General features: G+C 44.2%; 1 protein-coding gene across 1 annotated transcript in view; it reads right to left on the reverse strand.

Moving 5' to 3' along the window:
- PINX1 (PIN2 (TERF1) interacting telomerase inhibitor 1) overlaps window positions 1-22,929 on the reverse strand; it is a 58,460-nt gene extending 35,531 nt beyond the window's left edge. Inside the window, exons 1-6 of the mRNA XM_035563652.2 lie at window positions 22,878-22,929; window positions 17,915-18,024; window positions 15,404-15,496; window positions 14,607-14,685; window positions 10,969-11,061; window positions 8,535-8,611 (exon numbers count right to left, since the gene is read on the reverse strand). Coding sequence (XP_035419545.1) covers window positions 8,535-8,611; window positions 10,969-11,061; window positions 14,607-14,685; window positions 15,404-15,496; window positions 17,915-18,024; window positions 22,878-22,896 — 471 coding nt within the window. The 5' untranslated portion in view covers window positions 22,897-22,929. The remainder of the gene's footprint in view (window positions 1-8,534; window positions 8,612-10,968; window positions 11,062-14,606; window positions 14,686-15,403; window positions 15,497-17,914; window positions 18,025-22,877) is intronic.
- Window positions 22,930-25,442: the final 2,513 nt, after the last annotated feature.

Below are 25,442 nucleotides of genomic sequence, written 5' to 3' on the forward strand. Positions count from 1 at the left end.
CAAGGGATATTTTTCACTGTGAGGCATGATGGTTTATTCCAGCTAATGCACGGTCTCTAATGGTAGCACATTAAAGCCAACTCGGCTCTTTAAGCCTATCGAAGTGACCAAAAGGGAAGGAAAGAAGATAAATCAAAAGAGCTCCCCCCAGTTTTGCTTCAGTTCCTAACAACCCCCCCAAGGAACTAACGCTAGAGGCAAGGCTCTTCTCCAATGAAGAGGGAAGAAAAAGCATCATTTCTTCCAGACTGGGAGATATCTCTTCCTCTCCATTTCTTTGCTGATATTTAAACAATAATTTATCCTCAGCTGATTAACAAGGTGCTTATAGAATAGGCAACAAAACATCAGTATTTTGTTCCTCCTGCTTTTTTTGAAAATGCTACTCTGACACCACACTGAGGAAAGTAACGTTTACCAGTGCTCCTGGAACAATCTCATCTGCATGGAGAAGCATAAAAAATACCGGTAGAAACATCAAGTGGTTTGGGCTGGCAGGGACTTCAAAGATTATCAAGTTTGAACCCCCTGCCATGGGCAGGGCCCCTGCCCCCAGCCCAGGCTGCCCCCAGCCCCATCCAGCCTGGCCTTGGGCACTGCCAGGGATGGGGCACCCACAGCTTCTCGGGGCAGCCTGCGCCAGGGCCTCACCGCCCTCTGAGTGACAAATTGCTCCCTAATGTCTGATCTAAAGCTCTCCCCTCTGAGTTTAAAGCCGCCCCCCCTTGTCCTGTCCCTACCCCTGACACAGAGTCCCTCCCCAGCCCTCCTGCAGCCCCTCAGGCCCGGGCAGGCCGCTGGGAGGTCTCCCCGGAGCCTTCTCCTCCCCAGGCCCAACACCCCCAGCTCCCTCAGCCTGGCTCCAGAGCAGAGGGGCTCCAGCCTCTGCCCATCCTCGGGGCCTCCTCTGGGCCTCCTCCTGCAGCTCCACGTCCTCCTGGTGCCAGGCCTGGAGCTGAAGGCAGTACTCCAGCAAATATGGCCCAAATTAACATCTTGAGCCTAATTCAATGTCTTTCTGACTTGCTAATGCTCTAGCATTACCAGTTACCAACCCAGAACAACAGTGTTTTAGACCCACTTTATGCTACTCCGTGCTGCCAGATGAATATTTGCTCCATCTGTACCACCTGAGTACACTGAAAGATGTATTTAGCTCTTCAGCTGTATTGCCATGCTGTCCTCCATCTGAGTTCGCACCACTAACCTGTACTGCTTGTGCCTCAAGCATGGGCAAAGGCCTTCTACAACGAACTACTGGAGAGATCTGGTCTCTGGTCTTATTTTTTCACTTTTTTTTTTTTTTTTTGAAAAGATCACCTCTTGCTGCTAAGAGTCCACAGTATGCAGCAGAGCAAAACTTAGAGGCCAAAGTAGTAAGTGAAGTATTACAGAATTAGTGAAAAGCCCTTGCTAATGGTAATTTTAATACATTTTACTCAAGTGGTCAGAAACAAAAAAGAGGTGAACACACAAACCTAATGGTATCCTCTAATATTTATGCTGCAGAACACACTGAGCTCCCCCTCGAAGTCAATGGGAAGTAACCTACTGTAAGCGGACTCTTACTATTTTTCCTAGATAATGTGTCTAAAAAATAATGAGCAAGCCAAACTGGTCAAAGTACCACTGAACTAGAGGCTCACAAACGTTTTCTAATCAGAAGCAGACTCCTGGGGATACCAAATGAGTAAAAGCACCTTCAGGTTGTGTAGACTTCACCACTAGGTCACCAGCCTCTTCTCACGAACCATCATTAACAAAAAAACAGTTTTCAAAAGAACTGGATAGGTTAAGAGGGATGGGCTGTAACCATATGCTTACAAGAACATAGCTTTTTCACTGAAACAGAATACATTCAGAACATAACTTTTAGGATAGGAGCACCTCACTATTAGGTGCCTTCTACGATCAGTACAGAAAGAGGTGCACATCCCTAGGGAGGGTTTGGTTTCATACTTCTTCACCATCTTTAAAGCAAGCAAACACTTCTGTTTAGGCACTTGTGCCTCATCGCTACAAAGGGAGCCTGGAGAAGATGCCCAGATCTTCGGGAAAGTTAGGGGCTAAATCCAACCCTTTGTTACCTATGTGTTACCTATGTGTTCCCTTCCCTTCATTCTTGATGAAGTATTATTTTTACTCTTTCTAATGCCAACAAAACACATTACATCTGTGCTGGTGAAGTCACATATGGGAATAAGCACCATGAAGTTCTAAATTTTAATCCCAACTCTGGCAAACTCTGTAGCCTGGTGGTAACAGCACCTAGGCACAAGATGCTAAGTGCCTCTAAAATGCCTTTTTTTTTTTTTTCTTTCTGATAATACTTGTGTAATTAAAAATAAAGGAAAGATGTGAAAGTCTGTCTCAGAATATTCCTATTATCTTTCTCTGGAACCCACTGACAGCAACTACATTTTTGCTGTGGTTTCTTAAGGAAATGAAGTTTCCATATTCGTTCTGCCCAAATGCTTGCATACATCACGTGCTCCTGTCTCCAGCAACTTCTCAATCCAACCCAGCAGAAGCTTAGAGATTTCAAAGACAATAAGACTCTAAAATATTTCATGAAAACGGGCAGCTGGACAGAGAAGGCCAACAGATCAGCATGCACATGGACAGGGCTTTCAGCATGAGCTCATCTCCTTTAAACCACAGAATCCAAGCACAACACAGCCACAGGAAACCAAGCTTCATTACTGGAGCTGCTCAAAGAAGAAGTTTTTGGGAGATGTTTTACTTAAATCAATTCACCTTTCCCCATTCCAAAGGGTCTAAAAGTGTTAAACTTTTTTTTTTCTTGGCACCACTTACTAAGGAGCTGGGATTTCCCTTAGGGGACTCTTCCTCTGCCCTGCTGACATCACTATGAGGAAGCCTGCAGAAGAGTAAGCTTGTGTCTTCCTTTTTCTAATTGAAGGTTTTTCACCCCCACCACCATTCTCGGCTTTTGCCTACCCTGATTACTATCCCTTCCCTTCCTCTGTTTCTCCCTTCCCCGGCCCCCAGATATTTATAGGCAGAGAGGTCATCTTTTTCTGCCTCTTTTCTAAGATGAACGTATCCAGTTCCTCCACTCTCTCCTTCTAGGACGTGCCCTCTAACCCTGTCGCCCATTTTACTAAATCCTTTTGGACTCTCTCCAGGTTTTTGATGTCCTCTTTCTGTTCTGCTTTTGAGTCCTAAATACCTCATGCTAGCTGAAGTCTCCAAAGCAGAACAGTGAAAAGCGTAAGTTAGTTAAAAATTAACTTTTCTCTTCTGCTGTTTTTGGTCCCCTTAAGTGCTAAATAGAGGCTTTTGTTGCAAGTAAGAAAACACAAACTGAAGTTGTCCGTTGCCTACAAGTCACAGTTGTCATACCCACAAACTTCAGTATCTCAACTGGTATTTTGCAGAGAGAAAGTTGAGGTGTAGGGAATTGCATCAGCTTACCCATAGCTTCAGTGAGCCAGTGACAGAGCCAGACTTTAATGGATTTTCAGTTATGTCCCTTAAGATTAGCCAACTAGTTTTTCTGATAAGTGCCGGGAAATGTAAGTCAGTTGAGGAAGTTCTGCAAAATGTGTCAGAAGACAATTTCCTGATTTAAAAAAAAAGTGAAAAAAGCAAGAGGGTGGATAGTTACGTTTCTAATGACTAACGCGAAAGAAATCACCATGAACTCAAGACTTTCGGGCTACTTGGATTAGGCAGTTTAAGGGAACTTACGCAGGTTTACATCCAAGTCACAAAACTTTGGAGGAAGCAGATTACTCATCGAACGGCCTGAGACGTGGAAGTGAGAGGGATGCAAAACATTCAGTGTTGTATGCATCTCAAACAGAGTTATTACAAATGCGCCAGCAAATCAGAACTACTCCCCCAGCCCCCAAAGCAAAATCAGTGCCAGAATCATGTTGTTCAGCAACCAAGTTGGGACTGTCTGTAACTCATTCCTAAATCCTCAGGCTCACTCAGGAGCATTTTCTCCAGTGATAAGGCTTCATCAGGAAACACAGCTGGATGGAGGAAGGAAATTCTGAGAAGCAAAAAAAATAGTGGGGGTTCCAGGAAGTTCAACCAGATAGGAACTAATGGAATTTGTTTTTCTGTCTCCCCAGCTCTCAGTGTTCCTAAGCAAGTGAGAAAATTAGAGGGAAAGTGGGGGCAAAAAAAAAAAAAGTCTGGCAGATCTTACCCTGCAAAACAGGTCCTCATCGCACGTCTCCAGAGAGCATCATAATTACAATTCAATATTTTCGATCACTTACTCTCCCTGGGAAAAACTGCAGACGTTTCCAATTTAATTCCACTCTGAAGCCCAGCCATTGTTTTCTTCCCCGTTTTTTTATTTTATTAAAAAAAAGTCCCTGTGTAGTTTATTAAGGAGTTTTTAGTTGGACACATGATTTATCAACATTTTTTAAGAACTGCCTTTATGTTTAACATTTAGGAGAATTAAAGATTGTAAGTGCCTACGATTAGCAACACATAACACCATCAAAACAACAGAACCAGTATCCTGGTTTTATCCCTTCTAGGTAAAATCCTTTCAACCCTTCGGAGCAAACAGTATTTCCTTCCATACCCGTTGCAATTCCACTCTTTTGCAATCTTTACAATCCTCTAGCCAACTCCCCTTTTACTTTGATAATGCAGATAACCCAAATTTCAACATCCCCACTTGCTGCAGTAGTGTCAGTGTGACACGAGAGATCCATTAGCCAGATCGAGTCACAGGCTACGGAGACAGTTACGAAGAGAGTCCGAGTTCAGCTCTCCAGTTACACCACACCATGGATCAAACTAGCACAAAACATCTTCTGCCAAAGACTTGTGCAGGTCAAAATCATAAAACGATTGCTGATGAGCACACTAGAAAAGACTGAACATGACCAATTGGAACAGCATCTCTGACATACCTGATTTGCTGAGACACCTTTTATCACAACAGCAGTTCAGGGGGAATATATTTCTGACCAGCCCTTCAGAGGAGCCAAGAATATTTTGCAGGGTCAGAGTCCTGACCATACCACTGAGCCTTGAGTCCCTGCACTGGATTCCACTTGACTGTAAGCACAGATGGAGGGAGTTTCCTGGGTTCCCCCCACCTCCTTTTCCCATCTTTAAGGAAAAAAATTGGTGTAACACCAGCCAACCAACCAGCCAGACCTAGTACCACAGTGCTGACGATTATCAATCTAATACCACTGCCATGATCTACAGCACTATAGGCCACTGGTAGATACAGAAAAGCAATGGGTACAACATCTCTTAGGAGTAAGAGAAGCTCTGCAACTCTTACAGATGAAAAACTTGCTGATAATGCCATAGGACAATGGCATGCATCCTGAAACCTTTCCATAACTTCCAGCATCCCTAATGCCTACAGGACTACAAATGCTCATCCAGCTGAATCCACTCATAGTATAAGAATTTCATTTTTCCAAGACATTCCCATCTCTCGCTTCTCAACTGATGCTTCATCCATTCACTTAATTTTGTCACAGGTTTAAATCGGAAGCTTTAACGGAGGGAGATGGTCAAAACCTAGTTCAACAAAGTCTCAAGTAACCTGCTGAAGCTGACCCTGCAACTCTGATCTAGAGACCTCCAGAGGTCTCCTCCAAGTTCAGTAATTCTGTGAAAAGCGATTCTTGCATTCCATGAATTTATACCAAAGATGGTCGTGAAGCTGGACCAAAACAACTAGATGCTTAGGGAACAGAACTAGGCTGAGTATCTCTGTCAGAAGGTCAAGACTGGAATAACAGCTCTGTTGAGAGCTGAGGATAAGTCATTCATTCCAAATCAAATCTGGACTGAAAGTTTCTGTAACTGCATCTCTGGAAAGAAAAAGAAAAAAAAAGAATCTAATACCTCAGAAAAAGCCCTAAAGATAGGACTAAGCTACGAGACCAATTTCTGTATATCATCTCAGTTGCAAATACAACTCAGAACATGCAATTTGATTTATTTGGGGGTTGGAGTTAAATGGTCTTTAAGGTCCCTTCCTACCTGAGCCATTCTGTTACTGACAGTAGTAGCAGTTCTAGCACCTACATACGTATGGAAGCCGTCCTTACCTGCCCTGAACAAGAACTGCAGTGTACAGGTGTTACTAGTGGCTGCAGGAACTGCAATTAAAAGGAACTAGGGCCTACCACAGCCTGAAGGTATACCACAGGGCTCTGATGGACAGCAGGGCTCCTTCTACATTATCTCTACACAGAACAGACAGGAACAACTTGCTTCCAGGAGAATGACAGCACTTTCCTGCCGCTGTAGCGCTCTCCCTGCCACGTTCGGGCAATGCCCAGAGCCCAGGGATTTCAAAAACAGAAAGCAAACACACAAAGGGAACAGTACTGCAAATCCTCATGTGGCAGTTCCATTTATGCCACCTTAACGACCAGGCTCTGGAACATGATGCAAAGGGTAGAGAGAGTTCATGGGTGCAATGAAATGAAATTGTTCAGAGCTGGAGTGCCTGAGCAATGCATTTTTTGTTCTGTGCAAACTCCACAGATCTCTGACCCATGAAGGAGGAAAAAAAAAAAAACAGTTGTGCTGCCTCTGGCTTTCTCTCCCTGTGGCTGCTTAGCAGCAGACAGTAGCCAGAAGACAACAATGCAGCTCCAAATTATATTACCTCCTGCCTATATTTGCATGTGGAAATCGGGCCGATGAACAGGGAACGGTCTGTAACTTTTTGCCAGAACCTTGAACCATTAGCTTAGTGTTCAGCGAGGGTAAAAAGGAAATATGCACAACAGCAGCCATCAGCCAGCCACTGCACTGGTCAAGGAATTAGCACAAACTTAGCTTCCCTTTACAAGCAGCCACAAGCAAGTATGATGTCCGGTGCCTCTCAAAAGAAGAAACGTTCTGCAGGATAAAGCCCCAGAAGAAACAGCAACACCACTTTCCGAACTTATCTTTAGTTTCCAAAGATATGGAAAGTGAAGAGAAAACAAGACCAGCTATTTGGAAAAACCCATGGGTATGCAAAATGTACTGCTTTAGCCACAGCGCTGTTTCCTGGTGATGTGCACTAAACCCCAGTTCTCGCTTCATATTGACCTGACTGCAACGGATCTATGGCATATTGACCTGAGCAGTAGCGGCATTAATCACGGGGTTTTGATGGGGCATGTTTAACTCCAGCATCTGAGATCTCTAATAATTGAGATCTGTAACCTGAAGTCCCAAAATGCTTCTATCAAGAGAGTTGTAAGTTCAGATTGGTTCTGTTGTGACTGACGGCCTCTACCCAAGCTCTCACCTTTCAAGCCAAACCATGTGACTTGCAACAAAGGTTCACACCGTTCTTCACGGTGGCAGACAAGACAGGACAGTTCTCGATTTGCTTGTGTCTCTTCCAGCTTCCTCGTTTCATTAGCTGTGACTGTATTTTTGTAGTTTAGAGGAGAGTACCCACAAAACAGTTTTTCCCACCAGCAACTCTAAAACCTACAGCACATTGTCTGAAATTACAACACTACACGGGAAAACAGCAAGACCAAATCCTTCAAATTAATCCAAGACACCCACCAAAGTGTTTCGTATTTCATATTAGGAGGTCTTTCCAGTGAAGAATCCTCAGTGAATCACAATTTCTTCTTCACAACCCCCTTGTCATTCCACCTATACTTTACACAACCAGAAACACGTTATTACTTTTGCTGCTGCCCAGGATCTTATGGCGCATTTGTCCCCTATTCTTCTCCTTCCAAATTTCACAGTGGCTCACAAAACAATTCTCAAGAGTACTGCACAACAAGCAAGGTGTCAAATACACACAGGGTATTTCAGGAACTTCCATTCAATTTTTTCAGGTCCCATCTTTCCCTTTAGCTGCAAGAGACTTCAGAGACCTCTGAATCAACAGTGCCATCCGTGCAGCGTATTTATTTGTGTTTCTCCAGATGTTATCTCTTCCAAAGAATGTTTCTGGATACATTAATCATGTCCCAGTGTAAGCCTGTTTCTCATACACTGGTATAGCAGGTCTGTTCTCCGCAAGTGGAAAATGCTAATAAATAGTATAAAAAAATGCTAGTAGAAACGGTGATCTCATTACACAAAGTTGGGGAAAGTCTTCTTGCTATTTGTCGTTGCTCAGAGATGAGCAAACCTTTGCAGCTGCTCAGCCTTTCCCAGTTCTTGTGAAAAATAATGCAGCTTGCTGAGATTGGCCAGCTGCTGCCGAATGTCAAACTTTATTTTGGATGTTTATGGAACTTCAGATGAAGGAAAATTTATCTACTTTGCAATGTACGTCACCTAAGTAGTGTAAAATTAAAGTAGTGAAGATTCTTCAGTAATTCCAAAGAAGTTACATCACAGCAATTCATACAAATATTAAATATACTCTTCTAACAGTTCAGAGAGCAGCACTCCACCTGCAACCTCTACATAAAAATAGGCAGAAGACCCCTTGCTTTTGATAAAACATGGTAATCTAATTAGTAGCAAGACATTTAAACATGCCTTTATTATAAGCAAAAATAAGCAAGGAAACAAAAGAAAGATGAAGCCTCATTTACCTGCATCTTCGTAGTCTTCTGTCGCTTCCCAAATATGCAGGACAGATCATCTTCACTGCGCAAAGAGAGATCCTTACCTGGAAGGAGTAAGGAGAGGAAAATAAAACACAATCTTCACATTTGGTGGTAACAAACTGTAACCCACAGAGATGGAGAAGTTATTTTTGGAGGCGCACAAATCAGGAACAGTACGTTACAGACACTACATGAACGCTGCCCATGGCTACCACATACAGTAGGAAATGTATGTGTGGGTGGGGGAAGGCTGGTGAGGAGGCAACCATATCCTACGTCCCTGTATGTCCACAGGGAAACAACTTGTTTTCCCCCATCTGACACTGTAATTGGCACAGCAAGACGAGGGAAACAGCCTGTTCTACTTACTCTAAAGGGGAAGAAGAGTTGTATCCTCCTACAGACAAGAAAAGTTCAGAGAGAACATGCACATCTTGGGACTCTCACGAGAATTCTCCATCTCTGACAGAGTTAGGGACTTATATCTCCTCCGTATAGTGAAAACATAAAAATCTTTACTCAGTGGGTGCTTTTCTTTGACTCATGAAACTGCTTCTGAAACGCAAAACCTCCATCTCTGCAACACACTGGATTATCCCCACATAAAAACAATTTCAAGGGCAAAGCAAAGCGTTTCAGTAGGACCATTATTCCCATGTGACTGTCGTGTGGCTAGCTGGGTATCAGGCAAGAAGCAGAGAGAGGAAAGACAATGGGTGTGATGTGATACTCTGAGATGCCAGCAAATGTTTGGCCGAGCTCACAGCGCAGAAGCCTTTATATTCAGTTGTCTGCTGCTTGCCTCAGAGAATTCTTTGAGAAAATAAGTCAGAAAAAGTTGAAGAAACAAAAATTAGTCCACACAGGCCAAATGACAGCACCCCAGGAGTCTGCTTGGCTCTCGCCTTACTGCGTTTGATAGTCAGACTCCAAAATCACTGACCTCAAAACAAAGTCTGACTATTCCACCTGCTTCTTTTTCTCAGGATCTTTAACTGCCTACGGAGGGTTAGGAGACATGTCACCACAGAGCATTTTACATCACTGTCAATCTCATATTGATATAAATTTCCCAGATTCAAGTGAGATGGCCAAGACCATGAGCGGTGCCCGTGTTCCTCCAGCAGTGAGGCTACAAAACAGCATCAGAAACGGAAGCTGCATTTTCTATCGTTGCTGCTCCCTTCTCCCGCTTTTGTGTGAGCTTGTCTTGTTTAGTCTGAAAGGAAGCAGGATCGGACTTCAACAACAAGGGCCACAACAACATCAGCCTTTTTCAAATAACTTCTCCTCTTTCCCTGAGAAGGAGGAATTTCCCTGGTTTAAACCACAGAGGGTACAGTCCAAGAGGGGCCTACCTTATAGAAGCACTGCAGCCAAACAAATAAGGGATATTGTTAACACGAAAGCCTTGCTCTGTATTTTAAATGCTCAAAAGGTGTTTTATCCCCCCCCCTTTATTTAGTAAAAAATTTAAAAACAAAAATAAATCCTCTTTGCTACTACCTCAAGTAGGCCATGGTCTCTGTACTTGAAGTCCTGAACCACTTTAATTGTTTAATGTCATTAAGTGGCAGGGTCATGTTAACACACTTGACTTACTTCATCAAAAGACCCAACCCCCAATATCAGAATTTGGCCTCCATTCAGAAGCCAATTACCTCTGTTTTAGCAGAAGCATTTGTTATCCAAAAACATTACACTGAGCTTTAAGTTTAATAAATTAACCAGTAGTGGAAACTGATCCCATCCCTCTACTGAACCACAGATTCACACCCACCATGTGCACACGGGTGCATGGAAAGGGAACGCTACCAAGAGAGAAACAGAGCGAGGGATTAACAATGGCCAAGAGCAGAAAGCAGGTTTGGCTGAAATAATGCCATCACTCTACAGAGAAAGAAGTTACCCAACTCCACAAGTTCTTGGTACAGATTTTCTGGCCACCCATCGCTGTCCGAATTGACCCAATAAAGTATCTAGGAGATGTAAGAGGGCTTTCCTCTTCCTGCACCATTTAATCTGACCGCTTATCTTATCCACATGATCTCTTGGCAGGGTTACTGGAGATTGCAGAGGACAGTGCAGTCCAGATAACGGAGTTACTTGGCCATCACCTCTGCCTCCCTCTCCAGCCCTTTTCTCACTCACATTGCTGAGAATATTCATTATTCTTCGGTCAGCTGATGGCTCCTACAGACAGGAATTGATTTATTCAATGATATCAGCCTAAAGCCAGACAGAATTGTCCAAAATAAAGAGAAATAGTGTATTATAGCTTTAGGCAGGTTGCTGCAAGGGTTATTTCTAAACCAAGATTCTACTTGTCATATATAGACTACAGAAAGTAACAGATCACCTTGACATATGCTTTATTAATCTTGGCTAGAGCTTACGAACCAGAAACAATTCCTCTTACCTTTTGCAAACTTCATATAATGGACACGTTTCTTGGAGGATTTGGATTTTTCCTCGAGACTAAACGTCGTCTTCCGATTAGTCACTGAGGACTCTAAAAGATAAAAATACAGGTTCCAACCCTGTTAGAGAAACACTAACAACCAAATTCAAACATCACTGTAGTTAACTTTCTCTTTCAAAACCAAGTTGTAACAGCATACCACTGAAGGAAGCATGGTAACCTTCCTCTGAGACATGTTACTGCATGATTCTTTTTTGCCACATCCCCTTCCCTTCCCATTTCCAATCTAGTGTAATTTGAAAAAGGCAGATACAAGCACTGCAGGTCTAAGGTAAAGTCTAATTTAAAGCATTTTCTATGGTAAGAAGATGGATCAGTTCTGCCGTTTGTTACAAAGTATTTCCAGTGCTAGTGCCTGAGAAAGCTGTAAGTAATGGTACAAAATAAAATACTGAACCTGAATGGACAGAAAGGGAGAGAAGAAAATAAAGACACCACACCAGACAGGTTTTCCAACTCTAACACTCCTTAAAGCGCCCCTATCTGGGCAAAGTCTGGTATCTCTGTGTAAGGAAATTAAACAGGTAGACCTTTTTCTTTCCTGAGGCCAGCTAGAAGTGCCACATCTATATTATTTAGTTCTTCTACCTTTCAGTTGAAGGGCTGCCTATGAGCTACCCCACCGGGAATGGTCTCTGGGGGTGGACGGCTAAGTCCCACTTTCATTCAGGAGTTGTTTGAGAGACTGTTAGCTTGTGCAGGTCAGAAGCATGTGAGGGATTATCTAACTATTTAACAGGAAAGATAGCAAGTTTCTGTGCCGTGGCAGGTTACTTTACTGGTACAGACACATTCTCTGCATCCACAGAGCCTGTTAATTTACAAGAAATTGTCGGAAGGAGAGTCCAGTAAGAACTACTTTATGGTCCTGTCCCAAAGAGAAGCAGGCACTACAGGATTCTGTGCTCCATAACTATAGAAAAGGCTACTTAGGGTGAAATGTTTTTTGTTTTTGTTTTTTTTTTTCCTGCCAGTGGCAGCTGGGATAGGTAGGGAAATCAACCCATACCCTGCAGGCCAAGTTGAGTCACCTTTTTCATACAATCCCACCCCTGAAAGCTGTGCAGACCAAGTTTTTCTGACATTGGTATCACAGCACTTTACAAGTAGTGCCACCTGACGATAGTCATTGACCTAAAAATGAGATCTACAGCCCGCAGTGGGAGAGTTTATTACCAGAAAGCAGCCTCAGATCTACTCTTGATGTTGCACATAAACCTTAACTAGAAAATCCAGTTTTAGACAGATTTTGCAGTCAACTTGAAAATCCTCAATAGAAGGGCCTATGGGCAAAGCAAGCATGACAATTAAAATACCCTGACTATAGGTGCAACACTCTGAGCCTGCTCTCCTATACGCTTGTACTGAATTTTACGCAGGAAGGGACTTCCACAAGGCTTCCTCCTGCACTTCATTCTTACAGCAAAAGGGGCAGCAGCACCGCCTTGTGCCTTCAAGAAGTAATTTCACTGAGCTTAGAAACGTGCTGGCAATGGCAACATACAAGTTGGTACATCTGTCTGTCTTCTGCTGTGTCTAAAAGCAATTTAGTCATAAATAAGTTGGGGCATTTCTAGAGCAAATCTGATACAGATAAATATTCCGAAGCACATGACAGGCACGGCCAGCATGTTTTACCCCATTTTACAGATGGGAAAGGGACACAGTCCTCACCACTCAGCATCCCAGCAAAAAAGCCAAGAATCAAAACTCCTCACCAGGTGCTCAGCTAAAGAAAAAAAGAGAAGAAAGCTAAATCTATCTAGATTAAGGGTATTTGAATGTTGGCATACAAACCGACACAGGGCCCTTCCTTCCCAATCTCTAATTGCAATCCAGCTCTGGCAACTGCACCAGTTATTTAAGAACAATGAAGGTTTTCAGCTGACTTTTAATGCAATTTGAAACTGGATGATGGCCAACAATGTAACATTTGATCCTGCAGCACAGCTGCAGGCGGAATTATCTGGATGAGTTTTGCCAGCTTAAACAATTGCCAAAGAAACAAGTTTCAGAGCAACGCTTACACTCTGCAAATCACCCAACGTGATTCTGACCGGGACTTTTCAACTTGCATCCGAATTTGTGCTCAGTGACTGAAATCTCTTGTCCAAGCTGCTAAAAAGACCAAGGAAAAATAACTGAGTAAAACAGGGAGAAATATGGTTTTTATGGGACCATTTTGTATCCGTACAGATGACCTACAGGACAGAGCACAGCTTTAGGAACAAGACAGCCTTGCTCAATGAACCTGCCTCTGTGCTGACTCATTGTGTCCTTGGGCAAATCATTTCAGCTCCCCGCTCATCAGTTCGCAGGTTTCCCACCAGTTACACCTAAATGATCTTCTCATGGCTCAAGTTGGAACTTGGGTAGGATTTAGATATAAAGGTAGACAGGAACTTTTGGAATTTCCCTACAATACGCTCTTCTACCTCTTGAGGACTTTCACTACAGCAGCTAGCAGCACTGTGTGGCCTCAGATCACGATGAGGGCTCCAATGCACGAGAATAACTTCCACAGCAATTAAAATAACTTTTTAAAGCATTGTGTTTAGAATTTTAATCCCAGCCCTCTAGGATTAGAAAACAACTTTGAGACTTCATTTTAACTGACCTTCCTCCTCCTCTTTCTACCTTTCCTCTTCCTGCAAATCTTTTGCGCACAAATGTTAAGGATGAATTAGGAGTGGCTAACTTCATTAAGCTGGCAATTCCGACACCAGCAGCACGTGGACAAGTTGTTGTGCCCAAACAGAAGCCCTTGGTTTAACAACACTCCGCAGCGTTGTTTAGACGTACGCTCAGAGTTTGAGATGTACCAGTCCAAAGGAGAGATTGTAAGCCAGCTGAAATTCTTTCTGTAAGCTCACACCTGACAGCCTTGCATTAGTTCATTTTTACAAACCAAGGTCAAACCGCACAACACTTTTCAAAACCAATAAACTTTATAAATAGCCCCTTTGGGAGAGCTGCGTAGTTACCCCACTTGTGTGCTCTACATCAGGTCTACAAAAATCACATTATACTACACTCAAAACAGAGATGCATAACTCTGAGTCAAAAGCTAAGGAGCAGCTCTTTGAGGACAGGAAAAGTAGGTATTTAAGAAACCACCAGAGCATGGAAACCAGATGTGACAGTTAATAAGAAAAAGGAAGGCAAACGCACTGCAATGGTGAATGCCTGTGTTCTGAGCTTTCATACTGGTTCTGGATGCTTTAAAAAGAAACAAGCACGGCTGTAGTACATCCCAGCAAAAGGTCCCCCGTGTCTTGGATAAAACTCCCAAATTCAGAATTTTGATGTTTGGTTTCTCCAGTAAAAAGCCTTTAACAGAGGTTAAACTGATCCACTGAGACCTACTCATCCAGACAAACTTGAGCATGGTCATGGATGGCCACATGTCCTTCAGCTCCCAGGGATTTGGGGGGAGAAAGAAGGGGGAGCTGTTGACCTCCGCAAGGATACACTGCTAGCAGCCCAAAGGATTGGGCCTCAGCTAGCCTTGTTAAGACAGAGAATGGAAACTCTGCTAAGCTTCCAGCATCTGATTGAGCAATGCATGAACCTACCTGTTTCACCCTGTCCGTGGCAATCGTTCAGTTCAGCCAGAAGCTGGTTGAAGTCATCCTGATGAGCAATCCAGTTGTCCTGTAAATATCACCCATGTGAATACGAGGCAACAGTTTTCAGACCTAACAGAGGTTTTGCTAAAACAGGTTTTAAACTCTGCTCTCCAAGAAGCAACTTAATTGCATATACTCAACCCTTCTTGATGGGAGGGACCAACAAAGCTCCACAGGTGGCAATACTAACAACGGCATACTACAATCACTCCAACCTACAGAACTGATAAGGGTTGTGTTTGTAAGCCTTTAAACAATACCGAGCTGCTGTTGGCTCTGCACGTCCCAGTCTGCATAAGACGTTTTCAAAAGTAGGCAGAAAATACGAGTGTGATTTTCCAGCAATGAAGTTTTTTAAGTTGTTGATTCCGGGACAAATATCTTTAGAAGCACATCCAGCTTTCCCTATATACCTGAACTCCCGTCAGGAAGGTGACCGTATAAGGATGAGGGGCAGAAAGCATAAAGCTAAGCTGGGTAGGAGACACAGGGAATAAGCAAATATTTTAGCGATTCAGAAGCAAAAACTCTCTGAACGACCTAAGAATTCACTGTAACCTTTCCAAGCAGGTACTTACTTCCAAAATACCCAAGAGAGCATAACTACGCTCCAGCTCAACAGTTTCTGCAGAGATATTCACAAAGGTACATGCTACCACCAGGTGTGGTAACAGATTTCACTAAGGTCCCATTATAAAAGCTGACGAGGGAGCCACATCTCCTTACCTGGGTCTAGCACTCACCTCGTGATTGATGGATGCTCCTAACCCCAGCATGTTGTTTTTCACCTGAACCTTGATATGTTCTGTATTTCCTTGCTCCTGAGCACCAAGACCCTAATGAGGATTTAAGGGAAAAAAAAATGCAAGGATTTTCCAGCAGTGACTAAGCAACTCAAGCCATTGTACTGGAAGACATTTTGCAATGAAATACAGCAAGAAACCACAAGTTACTATTTGCTTGCCTGCAACTGAATTCATTCACAGGCATTAACATCCACAAGATACTAAGTATTTTTTAATTTACTACTTAAGCCTCCAGCAAAATACCATAAACACTAAAATAACAACAACATTAAATAGTCAGGTGATTAATCAGAAAGCCACCTGACATTCCTAGGCAAGTCCAAAGTGTTTACAATTTTCAAACAAGACACTACATAAGAAAAACATGCCTCTTACCAAAACCACCCCCCTCATGGCAAAGGCAGCTGTGTAAATGCTGAGAGAGATGCCACATGGAGCTTACAAAGCAGAACGGATTTATATTAGAGGGGGGTGAGAGAAGGCAGAAAGATCAGACTGGAGCTAGCAGGTCATTAAGAACTTTTTCCATCTCATTCACACTCATGATTTGGTGAAGATACCGGGGCAAACAGATGTTGGGTTTGTCTATCCTAAAAAAACACAAGCACTCAAATCTGGAAAGCCATCTTTAGGCCCAGTGTTACCTTAATTGCACAACCAGGGGAAAAAAAGAAACATTTGGAATTGAATATTACTGATATCTACCTGCTTTTCCGCCCCCCCCCCCATCCTGTCACCAGTAACAAATGACCATAATAAATATGTATAAATAAATAAATATATAATAACTATGTATATATGGGTCTTGTGGAGTAGTGGAAAGAAGCCCTGTGGACAGAGCCTGTGCATATCCAACATGCGAGGCAATGACCACACTTGAACACGGCTGCTCCTACCACAGACCCAGTAGGTTTTCTGGTCAGTGGGGTGGCAAATTTACCTTGAAACTTCAGCTAACCAAGAAGTATGGAAACAAGCAGGGCATCCTGCCATGACCTAATTCCAGCACAACTAATAACGGGACTAGTGTAAGCAGCTTAATTTCAGAGCACAGATGGGCTGCTGCCCATTGACTTGGCCAAGCGATGCTTCCATTTGTCTGAGTTTGTGGCAGAACGGGGATATAAATCCCTCTAGTACAGCTATAATTGTTGTAGAGAAAGGTCTAGTAGCTCACACAGGAAACTTACTGTGAAGAAGACGAGAAGGAACCCTCAGAAAAAATTAAAGCACCGTGAGGGCCTTCCTTCCACACCCTCACACAAAGTGTTTGTAACAGCAAAGCATTATCCATGTTCAGAGGAGCTGCTGGCAGCCTGAAATACCATCAGTACTTTTTCCTACTCTGGTTTACGTACCTATTTTCGGTCTCACGCTTCCAAAACAGCCATGTACACAACTTTACATAACAAGACAGTACCCAGTCCCACACTTTTAACAGTTTGGTCTAAAGCCTAGTGAAACCAACCCCAGTTCTTTGACTTCAGCAGCCTTTGAATCAGGGATCGCAGCTTATCGTCGGTGAAATTAAAGACAGAAGCCAGATTTCTGTTATTTTGCCAACTGAGGCAACAGTAGACTACATTGAGAAATTCAAGGGGGTAGGCTTATTTTTCACACTAAGCTGTAATATATTCACAGAATTAAGAATGGCCCTAATGTTGTTAATTTAAAAGAAAACAGAGGAGATCTAGGAGAAAAACTAAATATATAACATGGGGCAGGGCAGGTTGCGTGTGTTTGTTTCACTAACCACACTGATGTGCAGGTCCAAATTTCGGCTTTGCTGAGGCTCCTTTGTGGAAGTTAAACTGCTTTCAAGTGGCAGCAGCAACGTCTGCAGCTATCTGCGCTGACCTAGAGATTATTCTCAGCACCAGCAACCTGTCACCCTACCGCACAGGTACACGCTGGAGTTGGGAAGGAATGCAACTCCCATAATGCTGCATTTTGGCCATTCAGGGAACAGATCAGAAGGAACCTTTAAAAACGGGTGGAAGATTAAACTCCAGCTCTTGGAGTTTCTTTCAACAGCACAAACAGCCAGGGAGAGAACCGAGAGCATGAAAGCAACTTAAAGACTTCTCTAAATGTCACCTGATTTAATGATCCAGCTCCTGCTCTGACTTGTGGACACTACCTTGTCAAAGAGAGGGTAGAAAAATGGGAGAGCAAGGGAGGAACAAGCTGGCAAGTACCTTTGTAAGAAATTATAGAAGTCTAATGTTGCTCAAATTCTCTGCAGTCTTAGCAAACTTAAAGGAATAAATCAAACAAAAAGAACATGGCTGTTTTAAATGCTGGGGCCAAGAATCCCCCAGCAGTCTTACACCCACACCTCTACCCCCCCCCCCCCCCCCCCCCCCTATTTTTTTGGTAGAAGCATTTTCAGTTCAGAAAGAACTGAGACACCGCCCTCCATCTAGACAGCTCTCCTTTAGACCATACCTTTCCTTTGGACCAGCCCATCTTTTCCAGCATCTTCTGTCCAAATTTAGTTTCATCTTTACTCCAGGCGCTGTTTCGTGGATCCACAGACCACTTCTGCCTTCTACGGGCTAGAGACGGAAGGAAAAATTCAGACAGGCTCTATTTACATTTCCACAGTATTCCAAGTATTTAATCAAGTCAAGAAAAGTCCTTCATTAAAAAAAAAAAAACAAACAAACAGATCAATCACATTTGGGGGGGCTTAATCCTATTATGTGATATTGGAAAAAAAAAAGTCTTATGGAAACTTTTAGTACAAGGAATGCGAAAGTAAAACGGCCACAGAAGTTGTCATCCCTAAGGATGGGCTGCAATCCAGCAAAGGTGTTGAGGATTACCATTTAAGTGCACAGGCTTAAATTCCATCTTTATTCCAACTTTTTTTTACATCTGGCTTCAACATAAAATGTACAAGGGATGAGATTTTAGTGCTGCCTTTCCCAGCACTGGACAAATGGCCACTGGCCATCCTTCCTCTTACCCAGGAGTCTGAAGATTTGCTTTCATAATGATAGCCAAGTCAAAAACCAAACGTAAGTGACCAGTGGAGCTGAACTGCACAACGCAAACCAGAGGGATTTCAGCTCTTGGATCCGCTGCAAAATGGCTTGTTTGGAAACTGAAAAGTCACCGGATATGACTGCAGGTGTCAGAGATCCAAGGGAGACCCGGGGCTCTTTTGTCCTACGTAAACCACTACAGAAACCACAGTCCCCCAGGCCCACATGCGTGAGTTTGTCTCCATCAGCAGGAATAGCTTCTTTGAAACCGAGGAAGAAAAGTTAGCCCCGTTAACCAGCCCCTTTAAGCGCACACCTAAACACACGCAGGAAGAGAACCTAAATAAACAAGACAAAGAATGGGAGACAGGAAGATTACAAACTTCATTAACCACCATGGGAAACAGCGGATCAAAACTGACCGGTTAACCCAAGGCCACAGAAAGTCAGCGAGGAGCCAAGTCCACCGAGGCGCTTTCATAATCAGGAAGTCATCTCTCCCGAAAACGTAACACTTCGGATTTGGGCCAGAGGGAGAGAATATTACGAGCGCGTTCAATTCATTTTCTGCCCAGGCTTGGTTCTTCTTGAAAGAACTAACACCGTCAGAGTGCAGGATGCTGGTTGTTTTTTAACGTGCTTCTGAGCCTTTGAAGCTCAAAAAAAGTGCTGCAGGGCAGCCCCACAAAAAAGTAACATTAAAAAAATTCATAAAAGCCCAAACAGTCCATAAAAAAGAGATTTTACGGTATATTAAATGACTTAGTGCTGTGAGAGAAATCCTAAAGCACTCATTTAGTTCACTTCTCTACACAAAAACAACAACCTCTTTCCATCAGGCAGAAATATCGCCTACAAGCCCTGCCTGTGCTGCTACCAGAAGTTGGGAAAACGCCACCGCGAACTGTGATTTTAGGCAGACCCCAGCAAATTCAGGTTCCCTCCTGAATTCTCTAGGGATTTGGGACAATTAGCATGTTTTGCCATCTTCCTTCACCCAAGACGCACACGACCTTTAAGGACTCAAGTTTCCAGGCATTTATGGAGAAGAACGACTTTTAAATTAAGGTATCACCCTGGCACCAAAAAACAAGTCCTTCAAAAGCTCTGAAAGTTGCTGCTTTCTTCCATAGCTGACAGTGAAACGTTAAGGACAGAGAGTGCAACATAAAGGCCACTAAAAAGAAGCAATTTAGAGGAGAATATAACGCTGCTCACCCAAACAGTACCTCTCCTTTCCAATTTGTTTGTCCCTTTGTTTAAAATCCCTCAATTATCAGTTAATTTCCCTCACCTAGTCACCAAAACCAAAGTACTCAATGCCTTTTTTTTAGATCTAGCTCTAACAATACGCTCTCAGGTATTTTCAGCACGCTCACCTTCTGTTACACTGTCCATAGTTTCCCAGGGGATGGCTTTGCAAATCCCAAGAAATGAAATTCAACGCAATTCTTGCGGCTGTAAAGCCACCGTGTGTATTTAAGGATTTGTCTACACAGCAGAGGTAATCCGTGTCAAATGAACACGGGAGTTTAAATTAACTTCCAAACCGAATTGTTTGATGTAGTCCAACTAATCCACTTTAAAAGGTGACTTCTAGTAATTCTCCTGAGTACCTCCCCGTACAGAAGCCCTCAGATGTTTTACTCCCAGGAGGACCCTGCTAACAAAACCCAAGGGCACCTCCTGTGGAGATTTCTCAAGCTGAAACATTTTAAGACCTTCCTTTTCCCAGCAGCTTCACCCCAAGTGTTTCAAATCTCTTAATTACCATTAAGGATTACTCCTCACACTTGTGCCAGGTCAACACACTCCTTTTCATGTATGGCAAGCTATCTGTATACTTTCAAGAAGTATAAATCACATCAGAAATGTCTGTTAACCGATTTTCAAAGAGCAAGGAAGGAATCAACCTGCTATCTTCTACCTCAAAACAGCTCAGAAGGCAACACGGATGTCCCGGGCCGCCCTCAGAAAGAGAGACTGCAATGCAATTCTTGGTGAGCAGCACCATCCAGTGGAGAAATGGGTCATTTCCTCAGATAGTTCAGACACCCTGCTCTGTGGAAAAGGGTTCCTAAACCCTTCTATCAGGGCTAACGCTGTGCCCTAAGCATTAACCATTCACTTTTGAACGTTCCCACCTAAGCCACTGCTGTGCGCCCCCAGATGGCGTTAACGCAGGAAATAATGAACAGGTAAAGTTTCTCCAATGAGCAGGAAAAAACATACTGCCCACAGAAGGGATTTTATTTGTAATCCAAGCTACAAAACTCCTCAGTGTGTTCTTTTGATTTTCCAAACCAGCACCGCTAAGATAGTTAATCACAGCTTATTAAAAGTCCCAGTCAAAAGCAAGCAAAAACCAAAAGCTAACTCGTCTGCCATTTTGGCAACTGCTACATTTTTTAAGTTCGAACTACCGAAGCACAGAACAACCAAGTTTACCTATTGCCAGCTTAGCTCACAGCATCGCAGAGGCTACACAGACCTCTCGAAATCACCTCCTTCACCCCCTGCTCAAGCAGGCTGCCTCGGACAGCATCCAGGTTGGGTTTCAGTACCTCTGTATTCAATCTTCTCTGTGTTTGCCCACCTGGGAATTCCCAGTGTTTCAGTTTGTGCCCACCGCTTCTTGTCCTGCCACTGGTACCACCGAGAAGTTATTTCAAGGCCCTGCGATGCGTTGCTTTCACAGCTGTAGTAAAACCAATTAACTCGACTCTCTTTTAGGATGAAAATTAATAACAACGGCTGAACTTGATCCAGCACTGGAAACAAAATGTACATCTGCATAACTTGGCTTCACAACTATAACTTCAGCTGAAGGTGAGGAACAAAAACAACCCTGCAAAGGTGGAGTTTCAGCAAATAGATTTGTTTTTTTTGCAGCAACTCATTTCAGAATTTACTACATACAGAAGCTACCTTAACATACCATTACATTACTGAAACGGGAGCGTCCAAGTAAAATTCTGAAAAATGGTACCAACAAAGCTTACACCTAAAATAATCTGAAAATTACCCATACAAGTCCAGTTTTATTTTCATCAATTCACACCTGTATTTTCCAGTGGGAAACAGATTTTTTTAATTAGTCACTATACTGAAATCCATCTTCCCCACAGTCGAGCAAATTTATTAGAGCTCATGTTAAGGGTGTCCTGACACCAGGAAGCTTACCTGAACCACATAAGGACATCAATAATCATCATACATGAGCCCTGTCCCATAAAAATCTGCAGTTGCAAGTTTATTCTTTTCACTTGCATCCAGTTTCAATTTCTAGAAAAGGTTACTTTGCAGAAATGCACCTTGAACTCAGAAGCGAAGAGAACAACAATTAGCAGTTTCTGACAAAAAAAAAATCATTCCCAATTTGGCCAGTATCAGGAGCGCTGCTTCTTGCACTGATAAGCATTACACAAGGAAGAGTTACCAGCTGGGTTATTCTTGGCAGAATTCTTTTAATGAATTCTTTTAGATATTCTTGCAGTCTTTTTGGGACGGCTGGGCCTGGAGCAGAGGAGGCTCCGGGGGAGCTCCCCCATGGCCGTCAGTACCCGCAGGGAGGTGCGGAGAGGCCGGAGCCGGGCTCTGCTCAGCGGTGCCCAGGGCCAGGCCCAGAGGCCCCGGGCCCAGCCTGGAGCCCCGGCGGCTCCCCCTGCCCCTCAGGCAGCACTGCTGGGCTGGGCGGGTGCCGGAGCCCTGGCACGGGCTGCCCCGAGAGGGGCCGGGGGCTGCTCCCTGGAGAGCTCCCCGAGCCCAGGGACGTGGGGCTGGGCACCCTGCTGGGGGGAAGCTGATGGGGCAGGGGGGAACCCAAGTTTTCAAATACCTTTGAGGTAAGAGTAAATGTATTTCCGACAACAATACAAGAAAAACGTTAAAAATGTGTAATAAACATATAATAAAACGGAAAGTCTTCAGAAACTCTTCATTCAGCGAGACCCTTCTGCAAAAAGACAACTGCTTGTCCTTCCCCTGAGTTTCTTTCCTCTTAGCTTTCCTCTTTCTTCCCCAACACTTTCTTACTTTTTTCTCTTCTCCTGACTTTTCTCCCAGTTTCTCCTCTTTCCTCCCAAGCTCTCCCTCAGCTCCCCAGCCTCTCCTTTCCCCACACGCTCCCCCCAGCCCTTCTCACCCCTCTCCCCGCCCCAATTTCACCCCCGCAGCCCCCAACAAACCTCCCCGGGGCTGGGAGCCCCTCAGCAACCGAGCCCCGGCCCCGCCGCTCCCCGAGGGGCTACCACTGAGAGGAGCCCAGGCCCGGACACCCCCCGGAGCCCAGCGAAGGGGCACACCGGGGCCTTAGGAGCCTCACTAGCGGCCACCCCCCGCCCTATAAGGGGGCGCCGCCCCCCCCCCCAGCCCCCCGCTGCCGTTCGCGGCTGCCGCCGCCCGCCCGGAGCCGCACTCACGCTCCGCCAGCATCGCCATCTTGGGGGCCTCCCTCCCGCTCCCGCCGCGGGGCCTTCTGAGATCTCGGGCAGCGAGCGGGGCATTCGTAAGGGAACGCCTGATAGAAAAGCTGAAATTCAGGCGAGCGTAGGAGCCTCCTCATGGTAAATTTAACTTTTTAAAACCGAAAATATCTTTTAAAAATATTAAATTAATTTACAATCCCTCTACGGGTATTTTTCCGCGTTTTGTTTCGGGTATTGGGCAGGCTTTTGCAGAGACAGCCGCAAAATGCGGAGGGAGGGGAGGGGGCGGCAGCGGCGGCTGCCGCCTCAGCGAGCCCCTCAGGGAGGCCTCAGGGGGCGCTGCCGCCATTTTGTGCCCCCCTTTCCCCTCCCGGCGGTGTTCGGCGCTGTGTGGGGACCACGACGGGCTTCGGGGCGGCTGTGGGGAGCGAGGCGGGGGGCGGCTGTCCCCGTGTGTTGGTTTTAATAGTAGAAGAGCGTGGGCAGCCCGAACTCTGCAGTGAATAAACGGCTCCAAACCTTCCAGTGCTGTGTTCATGTCTGTGTCGTGGGTGGGGAGAGGGGCCAAAGTGGTGGAGTCACCGTCCCTGGGGGTGTTTAGGGAACGGTTGGACGTGGTGCTTAGGGACATGGTTTAGCGGGTGACATTGGTGGTAGGGGGGTGGTTGGACCAGGTGATTTTGGAGGGCTTTTCCAACCTTAATATTCTATGAATCTATGAAAATTGCTCAGTTGCTGCCGTGCTTCCCCAGAGTCTTGCCAAGGGGCACTGTCTTCCAGTCAGTCCTGGAAGCATCATGAGAAAATGCCCATCATCTTCATATGGGTGAGGTCTTGTGTTAATACAGAATCCCAGAATGGCCAAGGTTGGAAGAGACCTCTGAAGATCATCTGGTCCACCCCCATGTCCAGCAGGGTCGCCCCGAAACACATTGCACAGGATGGCATCCTGGCAGGTTTTGAAAATCCCCAGAGAAGGAGACTCTACAACCTCTCTGGGCAGCCTGTCCCAGTGCTCTGTCACCCTCACAGTAAAGAAGCATCCCCTCATATTCAGCCAGAACCTCCTATACTTCAGTTAGTGCCCGTTGCCTCTTGTCCTGTCACTGGGCTCAACTGAAAAGAGACCAGCCCCATCCTCCTGGCACCCTTCCCTCAGATATTTATACACATTGATGAGGTCGATACAGGTCAACTGAGTTTGCACTTTTTATTCAAGGAATCGTAGATCTGGAAGGGATCTTGCAATGCCTTGTGCACCTCTCTGCCCATCCGCTTGCAATAAAGCTGAACTTGATGTATGTCCCAAACAGCTGTTGGTGCACCTAAATGTACCTGACAGTAGCGAGTTGATGCCTCCTCAGACAAGCTACACATTTATTCTCCTTTTCTAAATATCCTACAATATTTAAAGATACCATGATTAACCCAAATCTTCTGTGCTATAATATAAGCTCAGTGCTGCTTGTCTTACCCTAAATGTGGAAAACAAAAACAACAACAAAAAACTCTTCAACAAACTTTCAGTATTTGAAGACTGAGCACATACGTTGCTTGATCTTTACTTGCTAAACCAAATCACCCCTATTTAACAATCTTTTCCTGCAGGTCATGTTTTGGTCTTCTGGTTATCTGCGTTTTCTGTTTTTAGCCACTTTTTGGATGTTTCTTGTCTTATTTGAAGCATAGCACCCAAAAGAAGGACATGTGAAGCTACTGAATTCTTCAGAGCACTTAGCTGGAATTGTGGCCTGCTTCCTCCCGCTTTGGCTACATTTTGCACTGTTTTTTTCCCCCCTCTGATGTCTGTATCCCTTTCAGGGCTGTGCAACATAAGGGGTTATACCCTGTGTTCATGCAGTGGATTAATCCTGTATTTTACCCTTACTGAATCAATACTTAAGACTGTGTTTCCATTTTGTTGTGTTATTCTGAATTGCAGGTCTATGCTTGAGTGTCTCTGATATCTCTTTTACAGCTTGGAGTCACCTGCAAGTGTCATAAATGTACTCTGTAATTTAAGTCAGGTCATTAACGAGAGTATTGAGTCCTACAGGCTCAGAGCAGACTGCCCACAACTCTCTTTCTTCATCCATCCTTCCCTTTGGATGATGACTGGATTACAGCTCCCCCAGTTCAGCTTTTCATACTGCTTTGCTTTTTCATTTAGACTGCATTTCCCTACTTGCTTATGAGACCATTGTGCAAGAGAGTTTCTGAAGACTTTATGAACAAGGAAAATAGGAATGATAACAGTGTATTTTCCTCTGTCTGTTAGACCCATTTTTCTGTCAGTCAGCAGTCAGGATGATATGATAGAGCTTGTTCTTGACAAATCTATAAACTTACAGAGAGCTCATTGATTTTTTCCCCAATAGTTTGTATTCAGTTTCTATTAAATTAATTGTTCTGACTGCCCCAGTTCCTCCTTTAAAACAGGGTATTAATTTAGTCCTTTCATAGTCTTCTAAGCCTATACATAGCCTTCAGAAATTCTCACACCACATGCTCTCACCAGATTATTTTTGCCATTTCTCTAAGTAATTTCCAGTGATGCTC

This window comes from Cygnus atratus, chromosome 3, assembly GCF_013377495.2.
Source record: "Cygnus atratus isolate AKBS03 ecotype Queensland, Australia chromosome 3, CAtr_DNAZoo_HiC_assembly, whole genome shotgun sequence".
Lineage (NCBI taxonomy): Eukaryota > Metazoa > Chordata > Aves > Anseriformes > Anatidae > Cygnus > Cygnus atratus.